At 49.6% G+C, this 25067-nt stretch overlaps 3 protein-coding genes across 3 annotated transcripts in view; 2 read left to right on the top strand and 1 right to left on the bottom strand.

The window, feature by feature from the left end:
• LOC128270857 (uncharacterized) overlaps nt 1-11466 on the top strand; it is a 33515-nt gene extending 22049 nt beyond the window's left edge. The window contains exons 4-9 of the mRNA XM_053008284.1: nt 9688-9746; nt 9813-9969; nt 10051-10231; nt 10301-10609; nt 10684-10688; nt 11436-11466. Coding sequence (XP_052864244.1) covers nt 9688-9746; nt 9813-9969; nt 10051-10231; nt 10301-10609; nt 10684-10688; nt 11436-11466 — 742 coding nt within the window. The remainder of the gene's footprint in view (nt 1-9687; nt 9747-9812; nt 9970-10050; nt 10232-10300; nt 10610-10683; nt 10689-11435) is intronic.
• Nucleotides 11467-13473: 2007 nt separating this feature from the next.
• On the top strand, nt 13474-16211 carry LOC128272157 (small EDRK-rich factor 2). The gene is made up of 3 exons (XM_053009912.1): nt 13474-13480; nt 15099-15201; nt 15311-16211. The coding sequence occupies exons 1-3, from the start codon at nt 13474-13476 to the stop codon at nt 15384-15386; spliced, it is 186 nt and encodes a 61-aa protein (XP_052865872.1). The 3' UTR covers nt 15387-16211.
• A 631-nt stretch (nt 16212-16842) lies between these two features.
• Nucleotides 16843-24200, bottom strand: LOC128270856 (uncharacterized). The gene is made up of 7 exons (XM_053008283.1): nt 23537-24200; nt 20553-23248; nt 20252-20478; nt 19882-20187; nt 19211-19803; nt 18180-19054; nt 16843-18122 (listed from the first exon to the last, which is right to left on the bottom strand). Exons 1-7 carry the CDS (start codon nt 24198-24200, stop codon nt 16884-16886), a joined length of 6600 nt encoding a protein of 2199 aa, XP_052864243.1. The 3' UTR covers nt 16843-16883.
• Between the last annotated feature and the right edge of the window lie 867 nt (nt 24201-25067).

The raw sequence follows: 25067 nt of genomic DNA, 5'->3' as shown, positions 1-25067 counted from the left end.
CTGGTGTGCTGCTTCTGTCCTGGCGGTAGGAAGCACTGTGGCGCGATTCGCGACCCGCCATACTGTCATTTCCATGAGGAGCGTCCCAACCAGTCTTATGCTGTGTCCGTTGGATGCTTTTATGGGTTCAAAAAATGTGAACAGACAGAGAGAATGAAAGAGAGAGAGGTGTGGCTCAGGAACCCGGGGCAGGACCTGCCGTAGTTGTAATCATAAAAAGCTAAACAAAAACCGAATCATCAGCATCTCCACAGCATCAGCGGCAGCAACACGACGATGTTCGTTCGCCAATGCCCGTCTTCCCGGCCGTTGGCCACGTCGACCGCTTCCTCACTTCCCGGTTCTGTGGCCGCCGGTTGGAGTCCGCGTTCGCCGCGGCATACGAAGTGCTGTTTCCCGCCGTTTCCAAAGACCAGCATAGCTTCGTGTAGCTCTCTCCTTCTCTCACACCGATCGGATCGGTTCCGTTAGGGAGGTTTTTGCTCTCCACGCGCATTTGTCTCCTCCGGCCAGTTGATGGCGAATGAGCTTCGGGAGCTTTTTGCGTGCACGCCCGTTAGAGTCCTGGCACGGGAATGGAGCAGACACAGCCAGACGGAATGGCCGGGTGAGACTGGCGGAGATTTCGCTGTCGGTGTGTGTGTGTCGCCACCAACGCCATTGTGCCGGTCTTTAGCTGGCTATCCCTTCGGCAGCCGGGATCCTTGTGTGGGTCAGTTTGCGTCGTGTGCGACTCTTGCTAGAGAAGGGACCTGCGATTGGCGCGAACGGCGGCGGCGGCGGCGACGGCGGTCGGTTAACGTCAAAGCGGAGATGAATGATGCAACGTTCGGTTAAAACAAAAGTCAGTTTTTTATTTCGTGGCAGGACAACACGCGGAAGAAAATTTGATTAAATAATCTTTTCATCAGTCTTTAGGCTTCTTACCTGTCTTTCAAGGACATTCTTCCTTCTAAGTCATCGAGTATGCTTTGTGATTATTCGTTAACAGCTCTTGTCGTTGTTTTAAAATTTCATCTTTTAAGGTATAAAAGGTATCTGTTCAAATGTTAAGGATTCAAAGTTACATATTCATATTACAAAGTTCATATTACAAGCAAGCTTAACTTTAAATAAAAATAAAGTGCTGTAAGATAGTTTATGGTTCAAATGCTGTAAAACAAAATACTGTCTAAGATTTTCAATAATTTTGAAAATGCTAATCGAAGACGATAGAGATCGTTTGGTCGTTGGACAGTTTATAGCTTCATATACATCTGTGTCTATTATTATTTTAAGCGTCTCAGGAATAAACGGTCATTTTATCGAGCCCAATTCTACGGCCCTCTGTAATCGGTAGAAGCAGAATTTGATGCTTTCGCGGCGTAGAGTTTCTCACTCTACAGTGGCCGGCGGCGACAGCGGCATCGTTAGGATCCGACGTTTTTCTGTCTATTTACTACATAATTCGATCCTTTCGGTTTCTCTCCTTCTTGCACTCTAGCTCCGTCCTTTGCTCTCCTCATTTCACCAACGTCCCTTTGAAACACTCGGCTTGCGGAACTCACGGAACGCTAGACAGAGGAACGGAACGAAAAAATGCCCGTGTTTCAGCGGAGAAGCTCAGACCACTTTTTTCGGCTTCTCGCGCGCGGCATTCGCCTTCTGCTGCTGTTGCTGCACCCCAAAAAACGCGTATCCTTCGCCCGAAACCCGGCTTCCGCTTTCGTTATCTTTGGGGCCCGACACCAACACCAAGCCGGGTCCGAGCACGGTCGGGGAAAAGCCCATCGGAGAGAGAAGGTCCTCTATTGCGCATGAGCCACCTTTTCGTGTCTCCGGCTTCTGCACCCACCGGCTGCGGCGGCGGCCGATGTTTGTTTTTTCATGCAGCCCTTTTGGCATTCATTTTCTCCACACAATATCGGCGGGCGCCGCCGGCCACCGGAAGAGGTCGGGTGGGTGGGATGAATTTTTGTGTTTTTATGCACGTGGTGATCCCCCGGCCCCCGGTTCCGGGACCGGACACCCGCTATCCGGTCGCGCCTGGTCCTTTTCAGTGGCGGCGACTAGAGGCGAGAGCGACACAGAAGCGTTACGTGTAAGGCTGATAAATTAGCGGAGGTTTCGTCGTGCGTTTTCATGCTTTCATGAGGCATTTGGTTGAATTCTTTTCGTTAAATCCGGGTCGTCGTTGGCATCTATGGCATCCCTCGCCAATAATGTGCTACTCAGAACAATAATGTAATCGCTCTGTTAGACATTTAGTCTATTTCTAATCTATTTAATAGACAAAACTAAATTACCATTTTTATTTCTCATTTACGTGGACTTTAAAAGATTAAAAAATAAAATGAACCAATCCAAAAAGGGAACCACAATAATGCTGTTCTGAATCTACTAGAAGCAGAAGGAATCGTTCGATGGCTTTAATAATGTGCTGGTCAGAGAAATTTTCCGTGTTGAATAACTGAACCTTTTGAGCTCGAAATGTTAAGCATCGTTGCATGTATAAGTAAATTAAAATATAACAGTATATTTTGCTCTTTTCAAAGATTTATTCGGTGTCAGTGCCGTAGTGAGTTGGGTATTCTCACGCGATGGAAGCATCTCATCTGATTCTCATCATGGATCCATCTGATCGTCGCCTTGCTCAATAAACGATGGCGTTGCTGCAACAGAGTTATGTGGGTTGCATCGTTTGAGCGTGATCAGTGATCATTACCAATACACAATACACACTACACATACACATTCAACATTGGTTCGAATGCATTGCGCGCTTTCTACGATCGGTCCCGGCAAAACCGAATCCAATTCTGCTTGGTTGTGTTGTTTTTCTTTCAACCCACTCCGTAACTCGGTCACTCTCGGAACGTATCAATCCGGTCCCGGGCACGGGGTGGGCAGGGCACGGTCATTACTCACCCGATCCCCGATTGACTCGTGGGCCGGCGCCCCCCCGTCCCCCCCCCGTCCCCCGCCCCGACCGAGGCATTTGTTTTTCAACGCAGGCGACGCAGGCAAGACCCCGGACAAAATCGGGCCAGCGCAAAAACGGAACGAAACGACGGAAAGAGCAAAAAAAAAGTCAAGTCGAGACCCGAATGAAACGGCGGTCCCAGTTGCTGCGGAGATGAAGTTTGCCTCGACGGAAGAAGGGTAGGGTGCCACACCAGAAAGGGGCGGCGAAGGCAGACTCTGGCGTCACCGGCGGCGGCGGCTGTTGCGTGCAGAAAAACGCTTCCCATCCCCGCCGGTGGCCTGCCTCTCGCGTGGCGCCGCCGCGGCCAGCTTCTCTCGGCAGTTCTGTTTTGGTTTTTATGCACGTGCTGTCCCCGAAAACCCGGCAAATCCAGCGAAAGAGCCGTACATAGCCGTCGTCGTCGTCGTTGTCGTGGTGGTGTGGTGCCGGTTTTTATGCTCCTTCTCTCGTGCTCGGATCCTGGCGGCGGGTTGCCTTAGCTCTGCCTCTTTCACTGAGAGAGAGAGCGGGATTTCAAGCTCTCTCGTCCGGCTCGTCCATTAAGCGTTTTTCATCATGTGCTTTTTCTGCACACTTTCTATACAAACCGCGCCCCGATCTCGCGTGGCCCCCTCCTGGACCCGGTGACCCACCCACACGGGCCGTCGGTGAGTGTATGCGGCGATTGGTGATCACCACCACAGACGCGAAGTGTGTACATAAACCGCGAGCCACGTCAGACGCGCCATGTTGCTGCTGGACCCGGAAAAAGGACGAGTTGTTGGAAGGGTGGTTGGTTGGTTGGTTGGGTGAAGGCCGATGCGCCAAGTGGGTGACGAGCACGTGTACGCTCGGAAACGGACTCTCTCTCTCGCTTTCTGACGCGGCCGACACAGGAAAGAACGACACGACACACACGTTCCGGGCACAAACCACATGTTTTAGCGTCGGTTAATTTATGGCACTTGGGTGACTTGACGTTTCGGGCGGGAAACAACAGCGCGGCGCCCGGGGTTGGGTCGCCCTGTACGTGTGCGTGTTGCGTGTCAGTCAGCGGACTTTGGCGCGACCGGGAATGGAACCGGAATGAGAAAAAATGCGCGAAAAATGAACCACATACGCCTCGGAGGTGAACTCTTCGACCAAGAATTGTGCACTCGTTATTTTTTGGGGGCCCACCGTGAAAAACAACCCTTTTCATACGCTCTTTTATGCGTCGACACCGAAAAGTGATTTCTTATGATTTTTAGGGATTAATAAAAATGTTTTTCGAGCGCTCGAAATCAACATCCGATTGCTCAGCTGCTACGTGCGAAATTAGGTTACCGATTCTCGAAACACAGCACAGCAGCACCCCGCCCTTTTTCGTCCTCCGGGATACTTGTCCTCCTCCGAGATATTTTGGTTCTTGCGAATCAATTACTCGCAGCATACTCGCTTAGCCATTTGTTCCAGGATTGGGTCTGATCCTTCTTCGAGATCCAGATCGATGGAACTTTTACTGTCTGGGTGGCCGTGAATTCTTTTGAGCCAATCGGAAAACAAAGTTCTCGAGAAGGGCACAGGCAATGTGCGTTCTCGAAGTGTTGGCGTCGGAATGACACATACGCATGGTCCTTCGATTTGCTTCCGTTTCCGTGTAACCGCCTAGCACGAGCAGGGCCGATTAATTATTCATTGCCGCTGCATTCGGATCGACGTTGATCGCGTGAATGAAATCAGACTTCGTGATCAGACCCCGGGTCACGTGCCAAAAGTTTGTGACCCGGATCGGGGTAATGAATTAATTTAACAAATCTCCCGCCACGACCGATCGGGTCACGTCTCGTATGCGTGTCTGTGCTGCTGGTGGGCCAATTTGCAATCCGCGCCCGCAGCAACAAACAACAATCTAACCCACCCCGTTCTTGACGCGGTGGCCTTTCTCCGGTGCTCTTAACGACCTACCCTCTGCGAGCCTCCGGTGGGTCACAAAGGTTGCTGTTGGTGAACGTCGCCGCGAAACCTTGCCCCCCTTTTTTCGGTCCGTACTTTGCTTGCTCTCGTTAACCCGCATCACCTGCGGTGCTGGTGATTCAAGGGGTTGCTGGCACATGTTGCTGGTGGTGGGCGCTCTTGAGCCGTTGAAGCCCCGGTGGTGTAGGGTCAAGTGTACTCCAACGTCCAGGTCGCGAGTCATTTGAAGCTTATTTGGACTTGCCAGTTTCCCATCGGTTATTACCGAATTTGTTTGCGTTCTTCACTATCATTGCTCCAAGACTACTCAGCGCCAACGTGCGGCAATTGGAAGCCATTTACGAGTAGCAACGGCTTTCATAGAGAAGGACATCTGGTATAAGAGCCAAACTAATGTTTTTATGATTGCTAGGTATGCATCGCTATCTAATAATGGTTTGAACAATTCATTCGGTGGCTAATCGAACGATGGAAAAAGTAAATAGTAACCAACGCCATCCTTTATTGGAACATAACCGTGGTGGTATATTGAGCACGATTTCAAAACGAAGAGTGATTGCCAGTCATGATCGATTGTTGGAAAAATACCCTAAAACAGAGAACAGGAATGTCTCTTGGTGGATCGCTGCGAGTATTGTGCCTTTTAGTTCTACTGATCGCCTTGAAAAGCGATCGCCTTAAGCGCGAGAGACAGAACAAATTTACTAATGTTTATTGGTTGTACCGCCAAAGGGATGAATTATTGACTTCTATTCTTCATATTCGCTTAGCTTGAAGTTTGATGTCTACACAATCCCAAAAAAAACTGGGAAGGGGCCCTGCCAAGGAATCGTTTTATCTTTCGTACGATCAACGAAGGGCGCCATCCACCGCGCTCGGTTTCTCCCAAGGAATGAAGTGACCCGAAATTGTTGTGTCTGCCGAATCTACAGGACGGTGGCCAAAATGTGCCCTCTTCCAACTGACCCTAATGAGCCAAACGTTTAGGTGTGGTTTTTTGGAGTCTCACAGTGTAATTTTTGGCGCGCAAAGAGAGTGTGTGTGTCGAATGTGAAGGGAGTAAGCAATTATTCGTTAGAAAGACAAAACTTTCGACAAAAGTGGGTCAATTGGTTAGCTTTGAAAAACTTCACATTTCCCTAACCCTTCGTTAACAGTGGGGGGCAAAAAACAACCATTCTGATAACGGTAGTAAGGCCGTTTTTTTAAATCCTTACACTTGCTGGTGAAAGCGGAATGTTGACGGTTTTAGTTTGACTACCACCGGGGAAGGATCACTCAGGATCGCGCACCGGCCATTGTGAGAGTATGGTTAGGGAATAAAACAAAGTCACGGAACTTGGCGCCGTGTAGACCAACGGTCCGGTCTCGTGGGTAGTAAATACGTTTATTTTTTTATTGTTTAAACATTTGTCTGCTTGCGGATGAGCGAGTGTCGGGTTTAGTTTTTGTTAACACAAACCAATTATTATTCATAAATCGTGGAAGGGTCCCAACGAATTGGAATTTGGACAGGGTCCGTCAAGCTTTCGGAGCCGCGCACCTCCCCCAGAACGGCTTAGAGCTGTTGGGTCAACCCGTTCCGTGTTTTTTTCTTCGGTTCACCCGTTTCGCCGTAACTAATCTTGGCGATCGTGTGTGTGTGTGTGGTGTTCAAGTGCGCCAGTGTGGCTCGATGACGAGTTTCTCCTTAATTCTCATTAGTCCTCGCGCCGCGAGAGTAATGCGCGTTTTTTGCGCTTTGTTTTCGGGCTCTTCATTTAATGTGGCTGTCGCCGTGAATGTTTCGCTTCATTTGTGGTTGACACGAAGCACGGGAATGATGAATAATGCCTTCATACACTTTTAAGGCGCAGTCGGTGTTAGTGGAATGGTGTTTTTTATGCATCATTAGAGGACCCGCAGAGGAAGAGGAAGAAGAGTGTGGTGCCGATCGCTGCTCTGGGTGCTGGAGGCGGACGCCAGGCGACGCTTTTAAGTGATAAAGTGGTAGAAGACGCAAAAAAGCGTTTACTATAAACTAAGCTTTTTATTCGTTTGCTGGTATGCGCGGTGCTAGGGGCAGCAACTTACAGCATGTTGTGTAGGGCGGTCTATCAAATGACGCATAGCTAACGGATGAAAGCAGGTTAAAGTTAATGGGTGTCGCAACGATGAAAGAACATATTAATTAGCAAAGTAATTCTTTTTTCAAATTGTCACAAGTAGCACAAACGCAGCCACCACAACGATAGCAACTTCATCCTCGAACAGTGTTGACATTATTAATGTTTCTGTATAGTACTTTATCACTTAGAAACCACTTTCTTCACCTGCTGGCCCATTTTCCTCTTTGCTGATGTTACACTTTCTTGAGCATATTTGCATATCACGATCGGCTTTGCGTAATCATTATGTTGATTTCTTTGTTTGAACTTACTCCGTTCCTCTGTTATCAAAGGAAAATCTTTGCAAAAAAACGCGCACATTAAAATGGGCAACGCTACTAGTAAAGTGGTAAAAGATGCATCCATCACCTGTCACTGTCCACGCTTCAGTCGTGTTCCGGCTATCGGTGCATTTGTCTTTGGTTCGACTTTCGAGGGTCTAATTGACCTTCCGCGCGCGCGCGCGCACATGGTCCCGCGCGCTTGCTGGCGGCGGGTGCGATAATTTATGTGGCATTTGCATCGACGGCCAACCCTGACTGACCCTTGAAGTTGCTCCATTTTTCTTTCCATCGCCTTCGGATTTTTTTGGCCGGGCTTTCCGTTAAAAAAGGATTTTTTATGTCCTGTGCTCGCTCCCCCCCAAAGATTGATTGCCTGTTTGTCCGTACCATGTGTGTGTGAGTGTCTGCGGATCGCATAATTGACGGTGCGTGGTGTCTCACCTAACGGTAGCGCCGGGTGCGCCTCGCCCGGGTGACCGTTAGTATCGGAAATACATGAATTTATAATCAATTCTCCGCCGGTGCCTTCGGGAGAATGTTCTCCCGTGAATCCCGCCCGCGTGACTGGCCCGCGTGGCTAATTTGAATCATGAGGCCGAAAGACGAAGGGCCGAAAGACGAATGAAAAAAACAAGAATAAGAACCGAAACGACGAACGTTAAATTATCGAGCGAGTGCCCCAACGGGAAGCGCCATTGGCGCGACATACGGCGTGGCGTGAAAAAAACACCAACCCCTGGCCCATGATGATGAGGTTGAGGAAATTAATGAACTCAGAAAAAAAAATCCTGCTACGTGCACCAAGATCACGACCGCCGGCTAAGGGTGAAGGTGATGCGGGAGTGCTGCAGAAGACCCTCGGTGAAAAAATAGGAAACTTTTCCAGCTTCACCCGCTCTCTCGATTCGGAAGGCGAAAAAAATCCCCGCCACGCTACGGCCGGCGGAAGCAGACGGCGCGGGCCCTGGCAACGACGGCGACGACGACCGCAAAAGAGCCAACCGTTGACGGCTGGCCGGCCGGTAACTCGATAATTGATTGCTGAAAAAAAGTAATTAACTATCGCGCCAGCCCGTTCATTACCATACGACGATGACGGACGGTCACTTCCCGCTGAGCGCACCCTTTCGGTGTTGGGTGTTACGCCTGATCCGTCACGGGGGAGCCAACGGCACTCGACGCGAGGGATTTGTCTATGATCATCCCGCCCCGTTCGAGGTCCGAGCTCAGCTGCGTAACGCAAGGGTCCTCCTAGCACCGTTACGGGGCACGCGATCGGCTCACCGACAGGCGCACCGGAGGCAGCTGCTACCCGAGTGCCGTGCCGAGCTTGTAATTTGGTGCCTCCGACCGCGAAGTACGGCCGGCGATCGTCGTGCCATGTTTTCGCCCGCTGTCGTTATCACTTCCGGTGATTTCACCAGCGCTGTCCTCCTTGCCGACGGTAAATGGACGAGAACAGGTGGCCAGCCGGAGAGGACACGATCGAAAGCGGGCGAGATGAATACAGACATCATCGAGCGACACGGGCATATAGTTGCTGTACGCACTTCCGGTCGTCTCGCTGTTTCAAGGTTGCTGATCGCTGATCCGTGGTCGCAGGACCCAGCTGGTCGCGCAGCCGTTTTAATTGATAACGAAATTACACAACGCGAGGATGGACAAGCTTTCGAATTTTGAAGTTGGTCAGAATGGCCGTTATTTTCGAGTGAGATGATCCTTTCTGCTAGGCACGTACGACCGTGGGCTAATTATCGATCTCGCGCTCACCGAAAAGGCAAAAAAGGGAACCCCAGCTGTACTTTGAAGTAATGCCGTATTCTAATGATCCGATCACGCGGTGCCGACCGTTTGATGAGGGAGCGCGGCGCAGCATCACTTTCGAAATGGTTCAACGGCGCCGGATACGCCGTTAGCGAATTCGATTAACTCGCCGTTCGCCTGCCTTTTTGCCGGTGCGACGGTGTGGTTCGGTGTGCGCGAAATCGGTACCACAAGTCGCCCGGAACCCGGGAGAGATCTCCAGGTTTTTTTTGCTTCCGTCAGAAAGAGTTATTGCCCTTTTAGCGAGGCGATACCTCTTAAGCGTTTGCACTGCTCGGCGGATTGTGGCTAGTTGAGCGATGGGCTATCGATGGGCTAAATGGCTGGGTTTTTTGGCTGCTGTTAGGCCAAAAGTTGGGTGCGATTTCTTTGCAGTAATTTCTTTACTTTTCTTGTTTCAAACGGCCGTTGAGGAACATATTTATAAATTTTTAAAGCAATTGTTATGTTTAACACACAATGTTCATCTCATGAATCTTTCCTTCTCTCACTCCTAATCAACATACTTGTCTCCCCTCTTTCTCTTCTACAGCAAACTGGCCGTTTTCGACGGGAAAAAGGCGATCCGCGGTGGCATTCCATTCGTTTTTCGTAAGCATCGCTGCTCCGAATCGTCGTAAAATCGAGTTCGATTAATCATAGGTTTTTGCATTTCAGCACAATTTGGCCCGTGGAACTTTGGGCCCCAGCATGGGTTTGCGCGCGTCGTCCGGTGGACACTCGAACGGGCGCCGGAACGGTTGCCAAGCGGTGACGTCGAAGCCGTCTTTAGTCTGATGGACAACGAAATTACCCGGTCGATGTGGAACTATTCGTAAGTGTACGGAAAAGGGCATAAAACGGGAGGCACGAGGCAGGCCGCGTTTGAATTCCGATTTCGTTTCTCGGATCGTAGCTTTCGCATCACCTATCGACTAATCCTGCGCGAGAAGGAACTACACTTTCACATCGGTGTCTACAACCCGAGTAAAGAGATGACCTTCTCCTTTAACCTGCTGCTGCACACCTACCTGAAGGTGCCGGACGTGCGCCGATGTCAAATTACGGGACTCCACGGTTGTACATTTATCGATAAGGTAGGTCAGCCAACGTCGTCGTCCGATGAGTCAGTGCGGTTCTTAATTCCGGTATGTATCTGCCGGCAGACACGGGACGGTGCAATCTACCAGGAGGGCCGCGATGCGGTGACAATCAACGAGTGGACGGACCGGATCTACCAGCACACACCCCAGGAGCACATCATCACGAACGTGGTGTCAGGGCGGAAGATGCGCCTCCAGAAGTACAACTTTCCCGACACCGTCGTGTGGAACCCGTGGATGGAGAAGGCGCGCGAGTGCCAGGACTTTGGCGACGACGAGTACCCGAACATGATCTGCGTTGAGGCGGGTCACGTGTCAACGCCGGTTATTCTACTGCCAGGCACCGCGTTCGAGGCGTCGCAAATACTTCAGGTACGGTTTGCCGTTGGTTTCACGTTTGGCATGATTGTGTCTAAACTGTAATGTTCTTGGGTTTCCCATTTTAGGTCATGTGAGTAGAAACCCCGGGAGGTGCTGTGACCCGCAGTAAAGGTTCCTCCCGAGCAAAATCCAAAAAGAATCAACAACAGCAGCAGCAACAGCAACCGCCGCAACCGCAGCAACAGCCACAGCAGTCGTCGCAACAACAGCCACAGCCGACTCAACCAAGTCAGACGCAAAACAGCCAACAGCAACAGCAACAGCAACAGCAGCAGCAACAACAACAGCAGCAGCAACAGCAGCAACAGCAACAGCAGCAACAGCAGCAACTCCAGCAGCAGCAACAGCAGCTGGCCACGAACGCTGCGGCGCTGTGGCAGATGCCGGCGGCTGCTGCGGCTGCCGCGGCTTGCTGGAACAACTATGCCAACTTTCCAACGGCCGGCGTGCTGGCCTTCAAGATGCCACCGTCCTGCGGGGGTCTTTGTGGCCCGTCAACTAACTGTGAGCTGTGCTCGTTAAACACCAACTAAATGCCGTCCAGTCGTTGTCCGGCATGATGCGCTCCGGTGTGGCGCTAGTAAGGTTGTGTTTCTTTTTTACTCCGCAAACCAAACATGGCTTGCGATGGTCTCAACTGGCGAGCATACGGGAGGTGTGGTTTGGGTGGTCAACCCATCACGCACACAAACCTCTACACGTGAGCTCGCTCAGTTGAGAATAGGATTTTGCTCAAGAAAGTGTCAATCAAAGGGTTTTTCGTTCATAATTACTACACTCTATGTTAAGTTTAATTTGTAATTTATAAACCACTTAGGTACGATAAAGCGTCGCCACAGTTTACCTAGAGCATGTAGGGCGGTGTGGTAGACAAAAATTTAGTAAAACACAGGTAAACACCTGTTTTAAACATTTTAACAATAAACCATGCAAGTGTAATCAAAAGCCGCTAAGGCAGCTGATAGGGATGAGTGAAAGGCGTATAGATAGTGGCATAATATTTTGTTTGCTAAAGAAGGTGTCAGTGGAGAGCCACTCGAAGTAAAAGTACCAGACGAACGAATGGGTGATTACTGATTACGTGCTAGTGTTAATAGACGATAATAATTGCTGAATCGTATCGCAAAAACGATTGAAGACTTACAGAACAAGGGGGCCCCCCGACGTTGGTAGGTAAACGGAGGCAACGAATCTAGGGATGAATACTGTTTGCATGATTTGCCAGAAAACTAATCGAAATGTGACGCCGAAGCGCAGTGATGAGATGAGTGTTATGGAAGCGAAGAGCGAGCGAGCGACGATAATTTAATTTTAATGTAAAACAAAAACAATCGGTGCATAAATGGGCAATGGGAGGCTGCTGGTGTTAGGTAGTAGATAGATTTTTAAAATTTTCTTATACATATTTTGTTTTCCATCGATTTTTATCATTAGTGACTGTACGAATAAGTTCTCGCTTCGGTCAAACCGCCAAATTTATTCAAAGGAACGTACTCGTTTTCAGTTTTAGCGTAAAAGTTTACCAAAATTGGTTAAATGGTTAAATTCTACAGTTCATCGGCAGCTTTGTTGTATCAGCGTAACGAAAGATGATGGATTTTTATTACTTTCTAAAAACAGCAAATATTTGTTTCTAAAAATATCCGAAGATTTGGGAATGCGTGAAGCATTGTCGCGAAGCGAAGAAGATTTGGGTCATTCGGTCGGGGTCGTCAATTTTAAACACGAGAGCAGCTAGATAAAAAGTAGATATTGTTCTCGCGCGGTGTGATAAACTGTTGACATGAAATGGAGTTTCTTTTGAAATGATTCAATCATTCGATTACAAGATCGTTGATTTCAGGCAAGTGTACTTTTTACATCAGTCCTTGGCAAAATTCAAACTGAGGCGTAGCTAATGTTGGACTGCGTCTTTCTATCTCTTCAATTGATACTTACATTCTTATGTCCAACGCATTTCTGTCGAGTGTGTCGTTGGGCGATCGGTAAAATAGGGCACCGAAATAAAATGAACCGAGAAAAGAAGTTTAAACTAAAAAATATTCGTAGCGTATCGACATAACGTATACGAATGGTCGGTAATGGGACGTTTTTTAAATCAGTTTGCAGATATAATTGCCAACCTCGTGACGACGGCCAGCTGAATTTGAAATTGAATTTGTTGATTTTTCCGCCGGCATTCGATACTGTTGTTTTTCTAGCTCATGATCCGTTGTACTTTGTACTAACAAATAAACACTTTTTGGACAATTATAAATATTTTGGCAAACGACTGTAAATACTTTGTAAATCACTTTGTACTTCCAAACTGGCACATGAGGCTGAAAAATTCGTTGGATTGGAAGTCCTTAAGGATATAGGTTTTCCAGCACCAAGCGCCAGCCTTGGAGGTAATTGGTACGTAGATTGACGGATCCATCGGCACACTGTTATCGCATTTTTGTTTAGAGTTCGCCGAAACAAAAACTATCACGAAGAGAAACAGAAATTCATAATAAATGGTTTGAAAAACCGTAACTGCCTTTCCAAAAATGCATTCTGCTGCATGGGCAACGGCGCGACGTTGACTGTCAAACGGTAGTGACAGCTGAAGGTGGAATTTTCTCGAACGAGCCACAAAAGCATCACAAAAGCAAAAGAGTGCGTAGTGGCCGTATTCGTCGTTTGTTCATCGTTACCGAGGCCTCAATCAATTCATAATCGCGGCAAAAACCTTTACCTAGCGGCGTTCGCAAGTTTAAATTTAAAGTACATATCGAACAGCATCAGTTGGCTGCGTCGCAAGTTTGGAACAGTGTTTGGTGGCGCAGTGTGTTCTCGGATCATCATCCTCGCAAAGGCTGCACAGCCCGAAAATGACGCGTAAGTACCTTTCGGTGGGAATGAAACGGAACCAAATTGAGCGAAAAGCATAAACAAAAACACGTCCAACAATGCTGGAACGCAGGCTAATGGTCACTTCTTTGGGCGGTGCAGGTACATCTCTCCGTTGCGTGGGTTAGGGAAAGCGGCGGCCCGCCTACGACGTAATGTGTGTTGCACTCAAAAGGCAGATGATAAGGAAGATGCTCCCTCTTATGTCAGCGCAGGTGAAAGCATCGTTTTATAAACCGGATTTTGGGGATCACGTCATGGGAGCGCCGTGTTGACTTACAGCCTCCGAGCGGCGCATTAATAGGGTCTTAATGCCATTCGAACGATCCCATACCTATTAATAGCACTCCCCGCATATTGCGTTTTTCGGCTGTGAGTTTTGTGAGCCTGCCACATTTCTGTGCCTTTAATTGGGCCGTATTGGTGGTATCTGCAATGTCCGATCGGCGGCATTCTTTTGAAGTGTGATAAGCGATGGCCTATGCGATATGCAATGTAACAAAAGATCGCGTGTGAAGTCAGTGTTACCAGCAGTCCTATCAACAAGTGATAGGAAAACAGCGCTGAAGATGGAGAAACAGTTCATTTTGGAATTCATTCGCGTTTATCGTTCGCTTCCGGCCCTGTGGGACGTGCGAAACAAAGATTATCTTAATCGAACTAAAAAACATAATCAGTACGAGGTGCTGATCAAGAAGTATCGCGAAACGTACCCGGAGGCCAACAAGCAAGATGTTATTCGAAAAGTCAATACGTTGCGTACGCAGTTCCGGAAAGAAGTCAAGCGACTGCAGGATGCTGCTAGAGAGGATTGGGACGAGGATGAGGATGTCAGGCCAAAGCTGTGGTACTTTGAAGAACTGAGTTTTCTTCGAAATTTATCGTCAGACGACCATTTATCGGTTCGGAGCGACACGATTGATCTACGGAGGAACGAAGAAAGTGGAAACGCAACTGCAACAGACGATAACGCAGTAAGTAGGTTCTCGGACGTTGCTATCAACGAGCAACAAGCCAACGCGGAGGGTTAACGCACGACGGGGTAGTGTAATTTGGAATACTATTTTCTTGCCAGGAACCAGAGCGACATTTTATGAATGACGAGGAGGAACTAGCGGAAGATCCGAATGTTGGGTTGGCTGCAGTAGCTTGCAAGCACCATCAGCAACAGCCAGGGCACAGCGAGGCAATAGCTGCATCGTGGGCAGCCGAACTCCGGACTATGGATCCACGACAACGATTGTTTGCAAAAAAAGCGATCAATGACGTTCTATTCGAGGGACAAATGGGGACCTTACACCGCAATTCGGTGGAAATTAACGCCGGACAGACGCCCTTTGCTTAGTTCTACAGCAAAAGTCCCCAGAAAGACACGTATTTCTAGATTGCCAATGTTTGAACACAGAGGGCATGGTTAAATGAAATAAATTTCTCTAACTAACCATCGATCTGTATCAATTGTGGTCTCCCGATGCACTGTGCGTTGCAGGACGTGTTTTGGTAAATGTTTATGCTTTATGTTTCGTATCATGTTCCGTGAGTGTCCCTTCGTTGCGTATATTACTTGGATTTGACTTAAATTATGTCCCGTTTTCTTTCTCTGCAGGTGGCAACCAGCGTGAATTGGCGCGTGCGAAGAACCAGAAGAAGAATGGTGACAAACCAAAGTCGCGGGAAGACGGATTGTCTCACGAACAACGCAAGCAACGGTAAGCCGACGGCGACAGAAAACGATTCCTTCGCTCTTTTTCTGCGGACATTGAACTGTGTGCATTACTTTCATCGTTTCGTATTGCTATTTGTTGGTATCCGTTCCAGTGATGCAGATATAATGCGACAAAAGCAACAAAAAAAAGAAGGCCCGGAAGCCGGTGCTCAGGCGGTCAAAAGTTAATGATCGCCCTGTTGCCGGATGCTAAAGTAGAAATCGAAGCCAATGCGCAGCACACCTACCGTATATACCGCACTCTCGCAGCGATGTTCAGACCACAGTTATCCTGCCGTTTCCCCACGCCACCGTCATGACCCAATACTGTCTTCGCGATCACAATCCTCTCGGGTGGCGCGTCACATTGTTTCCCTTGCTTTGGCATAACGCTTGAGTAAGGGGCCCTTGAAAAGATAATGAAGCCATATGGCCACTTTCGGACACATGAGCAATATTGCAGCAGTTGAACATTTTGTTAAAGATCGAATGCCACACGGCTGCTCCTTGGACAACTCCACCTGACTCTTCCCAATCGGGCTTAGTAACACAAGCTATCGGTTCGGTTGCAGGACTACAAGATTTATCTCTACCGCGGTCCCAAGAGACGCCAGAGAACCACAACGAGTACGGGATGCGTTTGGTGCGTTGCACAGTCAGCACATTAATGTGAAACAACAAACCGCAGCCACGGGAAACGGAAACACGTTATTTTAGAGGATAAGTTCAATTTTAACTATTATTATTATTAACGATGCTTTATTTCTGTGTACTGCTTTTTATAACTAATTTTTGAATGTGTTCCGGAAAAACGACACAACCTTACGAGGCGGTAAGAGTTGCATCAACAGCAAGCAGCAGAACCATTATTGCAAAGAAGATTGCCTTTTTGTCCATATAACAGCAGTAATTGTGTGTAGGAAAAGCGTCCGCCACTCTTATCGATGATGTACGCGAGAAGCGTGAGAAAAAGGGACATAATTTCAGAGAATACAACGCAGTTCAACGATGTAACGACGCACTTGACTAATTTACTGCGTATTCAATGTGAAAGAAACATCTCAACAGCATCCGAAAGAAGTGCAACTCGCAGGGCTCAATGGCAGCGGATGCTGTGGCGTCAATATTCTCCACCCTTTATACGCCGGATTGACGCACACGACAATTTTTCTACTGAATGGATGTAATTTCCATTGTTTTTTATTTGAGATATGAGTAAACAAATCGAAACAGTCACCAAGTTGTTTGTAAACAAGACAAATTAACGTTATTTCAATTACTCCGTGGAAAACATTCTCTCATAAGTTCGTCCGCTGTTTCTTATATTTTACCGCGTGTGGCAATTGTTGCTGCTCAGCAATCAGTCCATTTTGTTATGTTACTGCACGAATCTATCAAACCTACACACTACCCACACCGCAAGATTGTAAATCCGAAGAAAAGGAACAAACTTAAAAGATAAAATTGAGCAAAATAGGCAAACAAGTTGAACAGAACCTTTACATGTACGCGTCTCGCTGCGCGTAACGATTAATGTTGCGACAAGCGCATTTAAACCCAAGCTTGGATACAGGATTAGAGACCCGTTAAGTGCAACTTAAGAACTAAACCAAGTACGAACTGACGCGCAGTTTTACTATCACATATCAGATGTGTGCGGCTTGGATTGCCGATATGCACGGCACGTTACATGGCACTTTCCTTCGGTGCAGAAGTAGCTTCCTCTTTCCGCTGTAATTTGCACCGGTACGCCTCGGTCATGTCGCGCAGTGCTTCCCCGAACAAAGACTTCAGCAGCTCGTCCGTGATTCGATCTTTCACTTCGACCTCTTCTCGATCGAAGTTCGTCCAGTGTGCATCGTCGTCGTGCATCTCCTCGGCAAGGATCTCGTCCACCTGGTCACGCTTTCGTTTCCCTGCGCACGCACCGTTTGCGTACACCAACGGAACCGTGGCGCACTGATGCAGAAGCTGCTGCTGCTGCTGTTGCTGTTGTTGGTGTATCTGCTGCTGATGGTAATGGTGAAGGTGGTGGTGCTGCTGGTGGTGCTGAAGATGATGGAGCCACTGCTGCTGGTACTGCAGCGGGTTCAGCGCTTGCACCAGACTGTGATGGTGGTGCTGCTGCTGTTGTTCCTCGTTGAGAATGCGCTTTACCTTGCGCCGCAGATAATCCCTTAGACAGCCTAGTTTATCCGGAGGGTTGTAGAACGCCAGAGGGCGTTTATCGTGGGTCAGGGCGCGAAAAGAAACGGTCGGTTCGGGTGGCCTCAGGTCTCGGAACAGTTCGTTGCACATGTCGAGCGTAAGCTTTTCGTACACGTTCGTCACGTGATCGGAGCATAACTGTTCGGCCGGCAAGCGCTGATGGTACAGCTCTTCGAGCCGTTCATCGATCAGCTCGTCGAGGCGTGTCTCCGGAGGGAAGAGTAACGCTAGCGGACTTCCGTTGGCGGGTGGAATGTAGGGTGGCGGAGGTTTGTTGGGAATCTCGCGAAAGAATCCGACCTGCTGCTCGAGCACCTTTATTTCCTGCTCGATCCGAAGCTCTTGACGACGCAGCACTTCCGCCTCGTGATGATGACTGATGATGTCAGGCATTCGGACGGCAGGCGGTGCAATAAGAGATGACCCACTATTGACGGGAAGAAGAGCATGAGCGGGGGGATAGTCACGGGCGACACTGGCGCCACTACCGGAGATGGAAACTGCCCCGATCGTACGATCAGGGATCATCGTTTTCGATCGAATCATGACCTCCATCTTGGCCGGTTGGAGATCAATCGACACATTATTGACCACTAAAACATTATTTGTGCCATCTTCCCCCTTGCTATGGCGGTGATTTGAGGTTTCCGACAGTGTCGCTTCACTATCTTCATCCGTTTCATCATCGTCATCGTCGCCATCGTCATCAGAATGGTCCTCTTCGAAGGACGTTGGCGTTTCACTTGAGCTGACATGTTGCTCCAATTTATGCACAATCTTGGACGTTGTTGGTGGCGGGGCCGGGATTGGTTGTGGAGGCGGCGGTGTCGTTGGTGATCGCATCAACGGTGTCCGTTCGAACGATTCGCTCAACTCTTCGAGCTCATCGTGTAGCGTGACCAAACGCTTCTCAAGTTCCGACGCGGACGAGCCGGGCGATGATCGATCACGGAATGTCCGTATCTCTCGCTCCTCTTCAGCGACATCCTCGTTCCTTTCTTCGATCGCATCAACCGTTTCTGGTTCGAGTATTTCTTCGTTGATGGCTTCGATGGCCATCGTAGGTGTGACGGTTGAAGGTGTCGTGGCGGTCGAAACACATTCGCCGCCACTGCTTCCGGTGGCTTCTTCCAACGATTGCACCATCGATTCGCTCAGACTACTGCGGAAACTTTGTGTAACCAGCTCCTGTTCACTCTCGACCTCAGGATGTTCCTCTTGCGCCATGTTTCTTTGCAGTTCGTACATCACACTACTCGATCGATCGCTACCGTCACGTTGATCTTCCTCTGAAATAAGAAACGAAGCCGTGGCGTTCAGCAGGGCCGGCGGTAACGACATGTCCTCGAGCAGCGGTTGAGTGTGCTCACCCTCAACAACCGACCGCTCTTCAAACGTCGTCGAGTAGCTTTCACTCTGAACGACTGCATCGTCCCCGGGGGATTCCTCCTGCGAACCGAAATCAGCCGTTTGATAGGCCGTCTCTTCGAGCGTATGAAATTCCACCGATCCCGTGCTTCGCCGGCTCTCCGGTGACCAGCTTTTGACCGTAGACGAAAGAAGCTCGCCGCTCTTTGGACCTTCCGCAGCGGGGATCTCTTCTTCCTCTCTGAGCGACTCTTCCGGAATATTCCGGGGCTCACTCGTTTCTGTTTTGTCCGATGAAGATAGAGCGTCACCAACGTCCACTTGAGGAGCAGAAAGAGACGGCTTAGATTCGACACCTTCTTCAGGAGGTTCTCCCACACGCTCAAGCCTATCCTCATCAGCAACAATCGCGCAGGGGGACACGTTTCCTAACGCACTGGTGTTGGTGATCGAGGGGATCGCTCTCGTCTCGGCTTGGATCGTCGCAAGACTGCTGTTGGTCACGTTCGATTCGTCCAGCAGGGTACCGTTCCGTGGTTCCTCTCCCGGGCGGAGGCTCCCCAGTACCCATCGTTTTGCATCCTCGTAAAGGACCTCCAGCATGGAACGAGTGACGCGATAGCTTCGCTCGATCTCGTACCGTTGCGTTTTTAAGCCCGTCAACCGACGCCACAACCGGTTCAACTTTTTCCCATCCAGCATGACCACTTCTTCTTCTTCCGTCTCGCCCTGTTCTGGCTGATCCGGTGTTCCGGTGTTACGATTCACCTGCGCCGATGGAATGCTATGCAGCGTTTCCAGACTTTTCTCAATGCTACGCATTCGCGCCTCGATCGACGGACCGCTTGAAGTTGGGTGGCTTTTGTGGTGTGCGCCCTTTCCGAGTAGCTTACGATCGTTGTACGCGCGTAGTTTCTCTTCGACGGCCAGCAGATCTGCTTCCTCGCGTTCAAGCTTCCGGTGCCACTCGAGCAGCCGCCGTACGTGATCCTTGCGCTTGTGCAGTTCTTCCTCTCGGCGCAGGAGAATGCTAAGTAGTGGAAATAGAATGGTGTGTAATAAGGCACATGAATGTTACCAGTGCTCGGAGATGATGGGCTCAACTTACTCTTCCAAGCGCTCGTTGGGCTCGAGTTCCCTACCACGGATGGCAATGTGTATCGAATTGCTGGTGGTTGTCGTGCCCGCGATTCTTTGCTTCCGTTGCGGACTGTTTCCGAGTCGGCGGGAATGATGATGATGCGATTGCAACCCGCTGGATGCTTTACGAAGGGCCAGTGAAGTTGAATCGACCGCAGGGGGCGAAGAGCAGTAGGAACTGAGTTTGCTGTTCATGTTCTTAGCTGTTAACGGTGATCGACCGGAGCGTAGGGTCGTGTTGTTCGTTGAATCGGCGGACGATTTGGAGATCGTGCTGGTGATTTGGATAAGATGATATCAGAGTTTTTTCCCAAGGATCAACAATATGGCAATCTTACCGATTCAGTTCCTCACGTTCCTTCTCGAGGCGCACCAGAATGGCTCGTTGCTTCTTTTTGATGCCTGAAATGTGTTCGGTTTGGCCCCGCTCTCGATAACGTTGCTTCTGTAGCTCCAACCACGCCAGCTGTCCCTTGGCTCGGTTAAGTAGTGCCTTTTGCTTCGATTGGACACGCGAAATCAAATGTTCCTCTCTGCTGCGCTCGCTGTGGATCAGTTGATCGTACTACAGAGAAAACGGACAGTGCGATAACGATTAGTGCGAGCTGTTTCAATGTCTCTCTCCATGAAAATACACACCCATCCGATCGACGAGTAGCTAAGATTCGTTTCCGATACCGTCGTGGACAGGATCGATACTTCCAGATCCGTTCGGTTGAAGATCGTTGCCAGCAGATCGCTCCCGAGCGTCGTATCGCCGATCGATGCCTTCCTGAATCCTGGAGGTGATGGTTTTTCCATCAAAACGGCCGCACCCGGCACGAAGTTTTCCTTCAGTTTTCGTTCAACTGCTTCTTCCGAGTGGTTCAAGAAGAACGAACGCTCCTCGCCATCGATGGCGATCGAGTGAATTTCCTCCCCAATGCTGCTCTCAGCACCGGCGGCATTGGAATCAGAGCCTTCCTTTTCGTTTTTGTGATTCGCATTGCGATCACTCTTGTCCTGGGTATGGCCACTGCCCGACATTTGCCCACGGCGCAAACTCTCCTCGAACGATGGAAGATATTCTTCCGCCACCGTAGGTATATTGTTGTTGGCCGTATTATTGTGGCTGTTGTCGGAGTGACCGGACGAGCGTGAATCGAACTCACTCGAGTTGTTATTGGCCGTTGTTGGTTTCGAATCCGATTCCCGCCGATCGGTGACACTGTGGGAAGAGGTGGCCGAACTGCTGTGCGACGGATTTGAGCTTGTCCCATCACCCGAACCGGTAGGTGAAGCGGAGGGTGAAGTGGATGAGCTCGATTCTGACGATGATGATGATGACGATGGGGATGAAAAGGAGGACACTGTTGGGGACTTTTTCTTCGGCGTCTCCAATCCGGTTTGGCTTTGCTGCTCGAAATCGTCACTGTAATGCGATGCTGTCGTGGCAGACGGTGATGGAAACGCCATGACACTGGAGAGTGCTTTGCGGGCTTGTGGTACCGCCTCCGATGTGCCTTCGATCCCGGACGGCGGCACGGTCAGCGGTGCTGAGGTTTGTGTCATTTCGTCACGAATTTTAAGGATTTCTTGTGGCATCGCTACGGGCCGCTGCGGTGAAGGTGGCTTTTGGAGGGCTGAATAAAGTTGCTGGTTGACTTCGATTACGTGCGTAAGGCTACGATTGAACGCATCCAACATTCGCTGATAGTCGAGCTCGCGCTGTGTACGATCGGATGTCTCCGGAAGTCCAGGAGGTTGTGGTGGTGGCGGCATAAGGCGCACCCGCTCTTCTACATGTTTGTTCTCCTGGCGACGCGGCGATCGGGAAACATCCGACACGGCCGGAGTTGTAATTACTCTCAGACTGGCAATCTGTTCGATCGAAAGAGGACTCACGGGAGCGTTTACCGTTGCTGGAGGATCGATGCGAGCCGGAAACATTTCAATCTTGGTGCTACTAAACAACGGTGGCAGTGGCAGTGCAACGTCCGACTTAATCGAGCTGATTTCGGACGATGTGTTAAATTCACCGTTCCCCGAAATGTTTGTCGAAATGAGCGACGGCTCATTGTGGACCATCGGAACAGGCTTAACTTCTGTTAGTTTCTGCGCGATCCTGGGTACGCCATGAATTACATCCAAGTAGGCATTGGTACGAGCGTTAACCTCTTCCTGTTTTTCGGTTGACGGCTTCATGGTCCGATTTTTCGCCTCTTCCTCTGCCCGCACATTGCGCACCGCTTCCAGCTTCTTTCGTACGGCCACGATGAACGGATAGGGGTCCGGCTGTCGGAGTGATTGCTTCAGCCAGGGAGGAATACTTTTGATCGAATGATGGGACTGGTGAAGATCGTGCTCTTGCAAAGCGTCAACTTTTCTTCCTTCATCCTCCCTTCCGATTGATGACGGTGCTGCCGGAGGAACTAGCGTCACGTCTGGCACTTCGAGCTTTAGTTCTTTTTCCGCCTCGTTGAGCGGTTTCCCGACATCTCTGTCTTCGTCGTTGATAACAATTAGCTTAGCGTTCACCATCGTCGTAGGCCGTGGTCGCATAGAAAAGGCATTAGAGGTAGGTCCCATCAGAGCAAGCGCCTGAGTCTGAGGATTTTTTAACGGACTGAAGGGAAGAATATCTTCCAGGAGCACATTGTCCGGTTTGCGTAGGATGCCAATTTTTTGGCCCACCGTAGCCGGTCGACTTGTGAGCGTAACTGAAGATGATGATGTTTGGGCTGAACTGGGGCGCGGCTTCCCAACCCGTACCGGATCCCGTGTGACGGACTGACTGCTAACCGATGAACGTTTCAGAACGCTCTCTGGAACCGATTTGTCAACCGGTAGCGGTTTTACCTTTGTCGGTGCTTTGTGGGAACTCTTTTCACCCACCTTTGGTTCGTCGCCGACACTTACTAGACGTAGGGAAGGAGTTGAGGAGAACTTTCGCATCGTCGGTGGTTTAGCGGTGGCCGGTCTAGGAGCGGTTTGAGTGGGTTGTGGTTTGCCGGTTGGTTTGGGAGGCGCTTGATCTCTTGTGTCTTTCGGGATGCAGGAAGCAGACCGTGTTCGTGCCTTTTGAAGATTTTTCTTCACCAGAGTATGTGAACTCTTTCGTAAGTTTTCTAGTCGCTGTTTGATAAGATCCTTTTCGGTCATTGGCAGGCCACCTGATGCTGATGCTGGTGGGTCTTTCTTCTCTTGGCGCCGTTTAGCCTGTTGCTCCCGGATGAATTCGCGCGCCCGTACAGGATCGTACGATTTTTCCTTCTTTTTCGCACACTCGTTGGCTGTTGAACGAGTGTTGGTTGCCGGCAGTGGGTGCTTTGGGCGGAGAGGTTTCATTGGTGGTCCTGGTTTAGAGGTGGCAGTCTGTTCGTTGTTACGTGATTCTAAGGTAAAATTACTCGTTTCAACGGGATTGTCAGTCGGCTTGTGAGCAATTTCTTTCAAAACTGCTAAAGCAGCCTTAGCGGGTTCCTTTGGCTTCACCGTTTCCATTAGCAACGATTGCCGAGTTGCTGGAATCGGGCGAACGCTTGAAACATCGACTTCGTTCACAGCACGCTGCGTTGCATTTGCGGCCGTCGGCTCCACAATGGTTTGGGGTTGAATTTTGGTTGCAGATAAGGAAGCTTTACTGGCCACTCGTGTTTTCAGTTCCGCGATGGCGATTCTGCTATCCGAGTCCGAGCTTCCCAGTGACCCAGTGAGCCGTGTGACTACGACTGCCGGCGACGGTGGCGGTGTTTTGTTCTCCTTGAAGCTATCCCGGAGCAAGTCGTGTGCTTCGGAAGTCGTCGTGCGTTCCTCTTTCCGGAGTTTCGCTCCCGACGGATCGATCGGAATGATCCGATATGGCGGAGCGATAATGGTGTCCTCGTGCGTGGCTGGTATGTTTCGATTTTCCATAAGCACGTTGTGATTCTTGATCGAATGTTTCGTATTTATTTCGGTGCCGGTATCATGAGCGTGACCGGTGCAAAGAACCGGCGCTGCTAAAGTCTGTAGCGAATGGATGATGATGCCCGGTGCTTTCGGTTGTCGTTTCGGGCTACCAGGTGGTGTTTTGAGCACCAGCTTTGTGATTTGCATCGTACCAGCATTATGATTATTAACCGTGGCTTTCTCGTGTTGACGGCGGGGCGATAAGGATTGCGAAACGATCTGCACCGCCGTGCGCCGGAAAGCCGGCAGAATGGTGTCATCCGCCGAAGGAAGTTTGCCGACGGGTTGGGATTGCGTTCTAGTCGACTCGATCGAAAATGTCGCCGAATCACGATCATCCGTAGGGGCGGCATCCATGGTGTATCGAATGGCAGGTAGTTTACGGGACCCCAATGTCGCTATGCTTTCTGCAGTATAGCATCAAATAGTAAAATGCACCCTAAAACAACAAATTTTTAAACCATCAAATCTGCCTTCAGCGCTGAACCATTAATCTTTTGCCAAATTCTCCGCTTGCTGCTACGGGGTCGTTGGCCGTGATGGCGTCGTGGCGGCATTTGTCCTGTTTTATGCTGGAATTTGGTGCCGCTGTGGTAACGCGTTTAGCAACTGCCAATGATCGGACAAACTAACGAAGGTGTTTTCATGTTTTGCACTGTATTTTGCACTATCACCGGCTGTAAAAATCACTGTCCGTTTACACGCGTTCACGACGCCGAGGTTTTGCGGTTTTCTGTTGTGGCTGTTTAACCTACAGTTCGTTACCACGACAACGGTTGGCGTTCAGAGCACAAACGGCCATTGGGAAGTTCGCGTTTGCGGGGTCCCGGCCAAAAAAACAGGTTTTTGACGTTTCGATGCCGTTACACGCGTTACGGGCGTTACTCATGATGGGCGCGATCTTACTAACCCTTGGAGTGGTAGCGATTTTGTTGCAGCCACGAATTGGGAAATTTTGAATCATTCGGCAGTGAGCATTGATGAGAAATAGCAAAACAAGTAATTTTCGCAAAAAACGCCGTAAATGTAATGCTTTACCCCTGTTAGTTTTTATCTGACAACACGGAACCTGCCACCGCAGGTAGGGGCGTTGTGCCTTGATTCGGCACGATAACGTGTCGGGCTCCCATAAAATGAGCCAATATTTAATTCTGTGGTCGAAATTGGTTACATTTAATCTCACCCAGAAAGGCACTGGTCCGACGAATGCACGTCAACCGAGAG

This window comes from Anopheles cruzii, chromosome 3, assembly GCF_943734635.1.
Source record: "Anopheles cruzii chromosome 3, idAnoCruzAS_RS32_06, whole genome shotgun sequence".
Classification (NCBI taxonomy): domain Eukaryota; kingdom Metazoa; phylum Arthropoda; class Insecta; order Diptera; family Culicidae; genus Anopheles; species Anopheles cruzii.
Note: the sequence above shows the minus strand (reverse complement) of the source record. Positions and strands in the feature narration are given on the sequence as shown.

Excerpts from the sequence above, each read along its gene's own strand:
- LOC128272157 (XM_053009912.1), top strand. Across the intron at positions 15,202-15,310 it reads CACGAACAACGCAAGCAACG|TGATGCAGATATAATGCGAC; the intron begins GTAAGCCGACGG and ends TATCCGTTCCAG.
- LOC128270856 (XM_053008283.1), bottom strand. The coding sequence starts at position 24,200 with ATGGATGCCGCCCCTACGGATGATCGTGATTCGGCGACATTTTCGATC. Across the intron at positions 20,479-20,552 it reads GCTACTCGTCGATCGGATGG|TACGATCAACTGATCCACAG; the intron begins GTGTGTATTTTC and ends TTTTCTCTGTAG. Across the intron at positions 19,055-19,210 it reads CCCCTCGATCACCAACACCA|AAACGAGTGAGCCCCGGAAT; the intron begins GTGCGTTAGGAA and ends CGGACAAAACAG.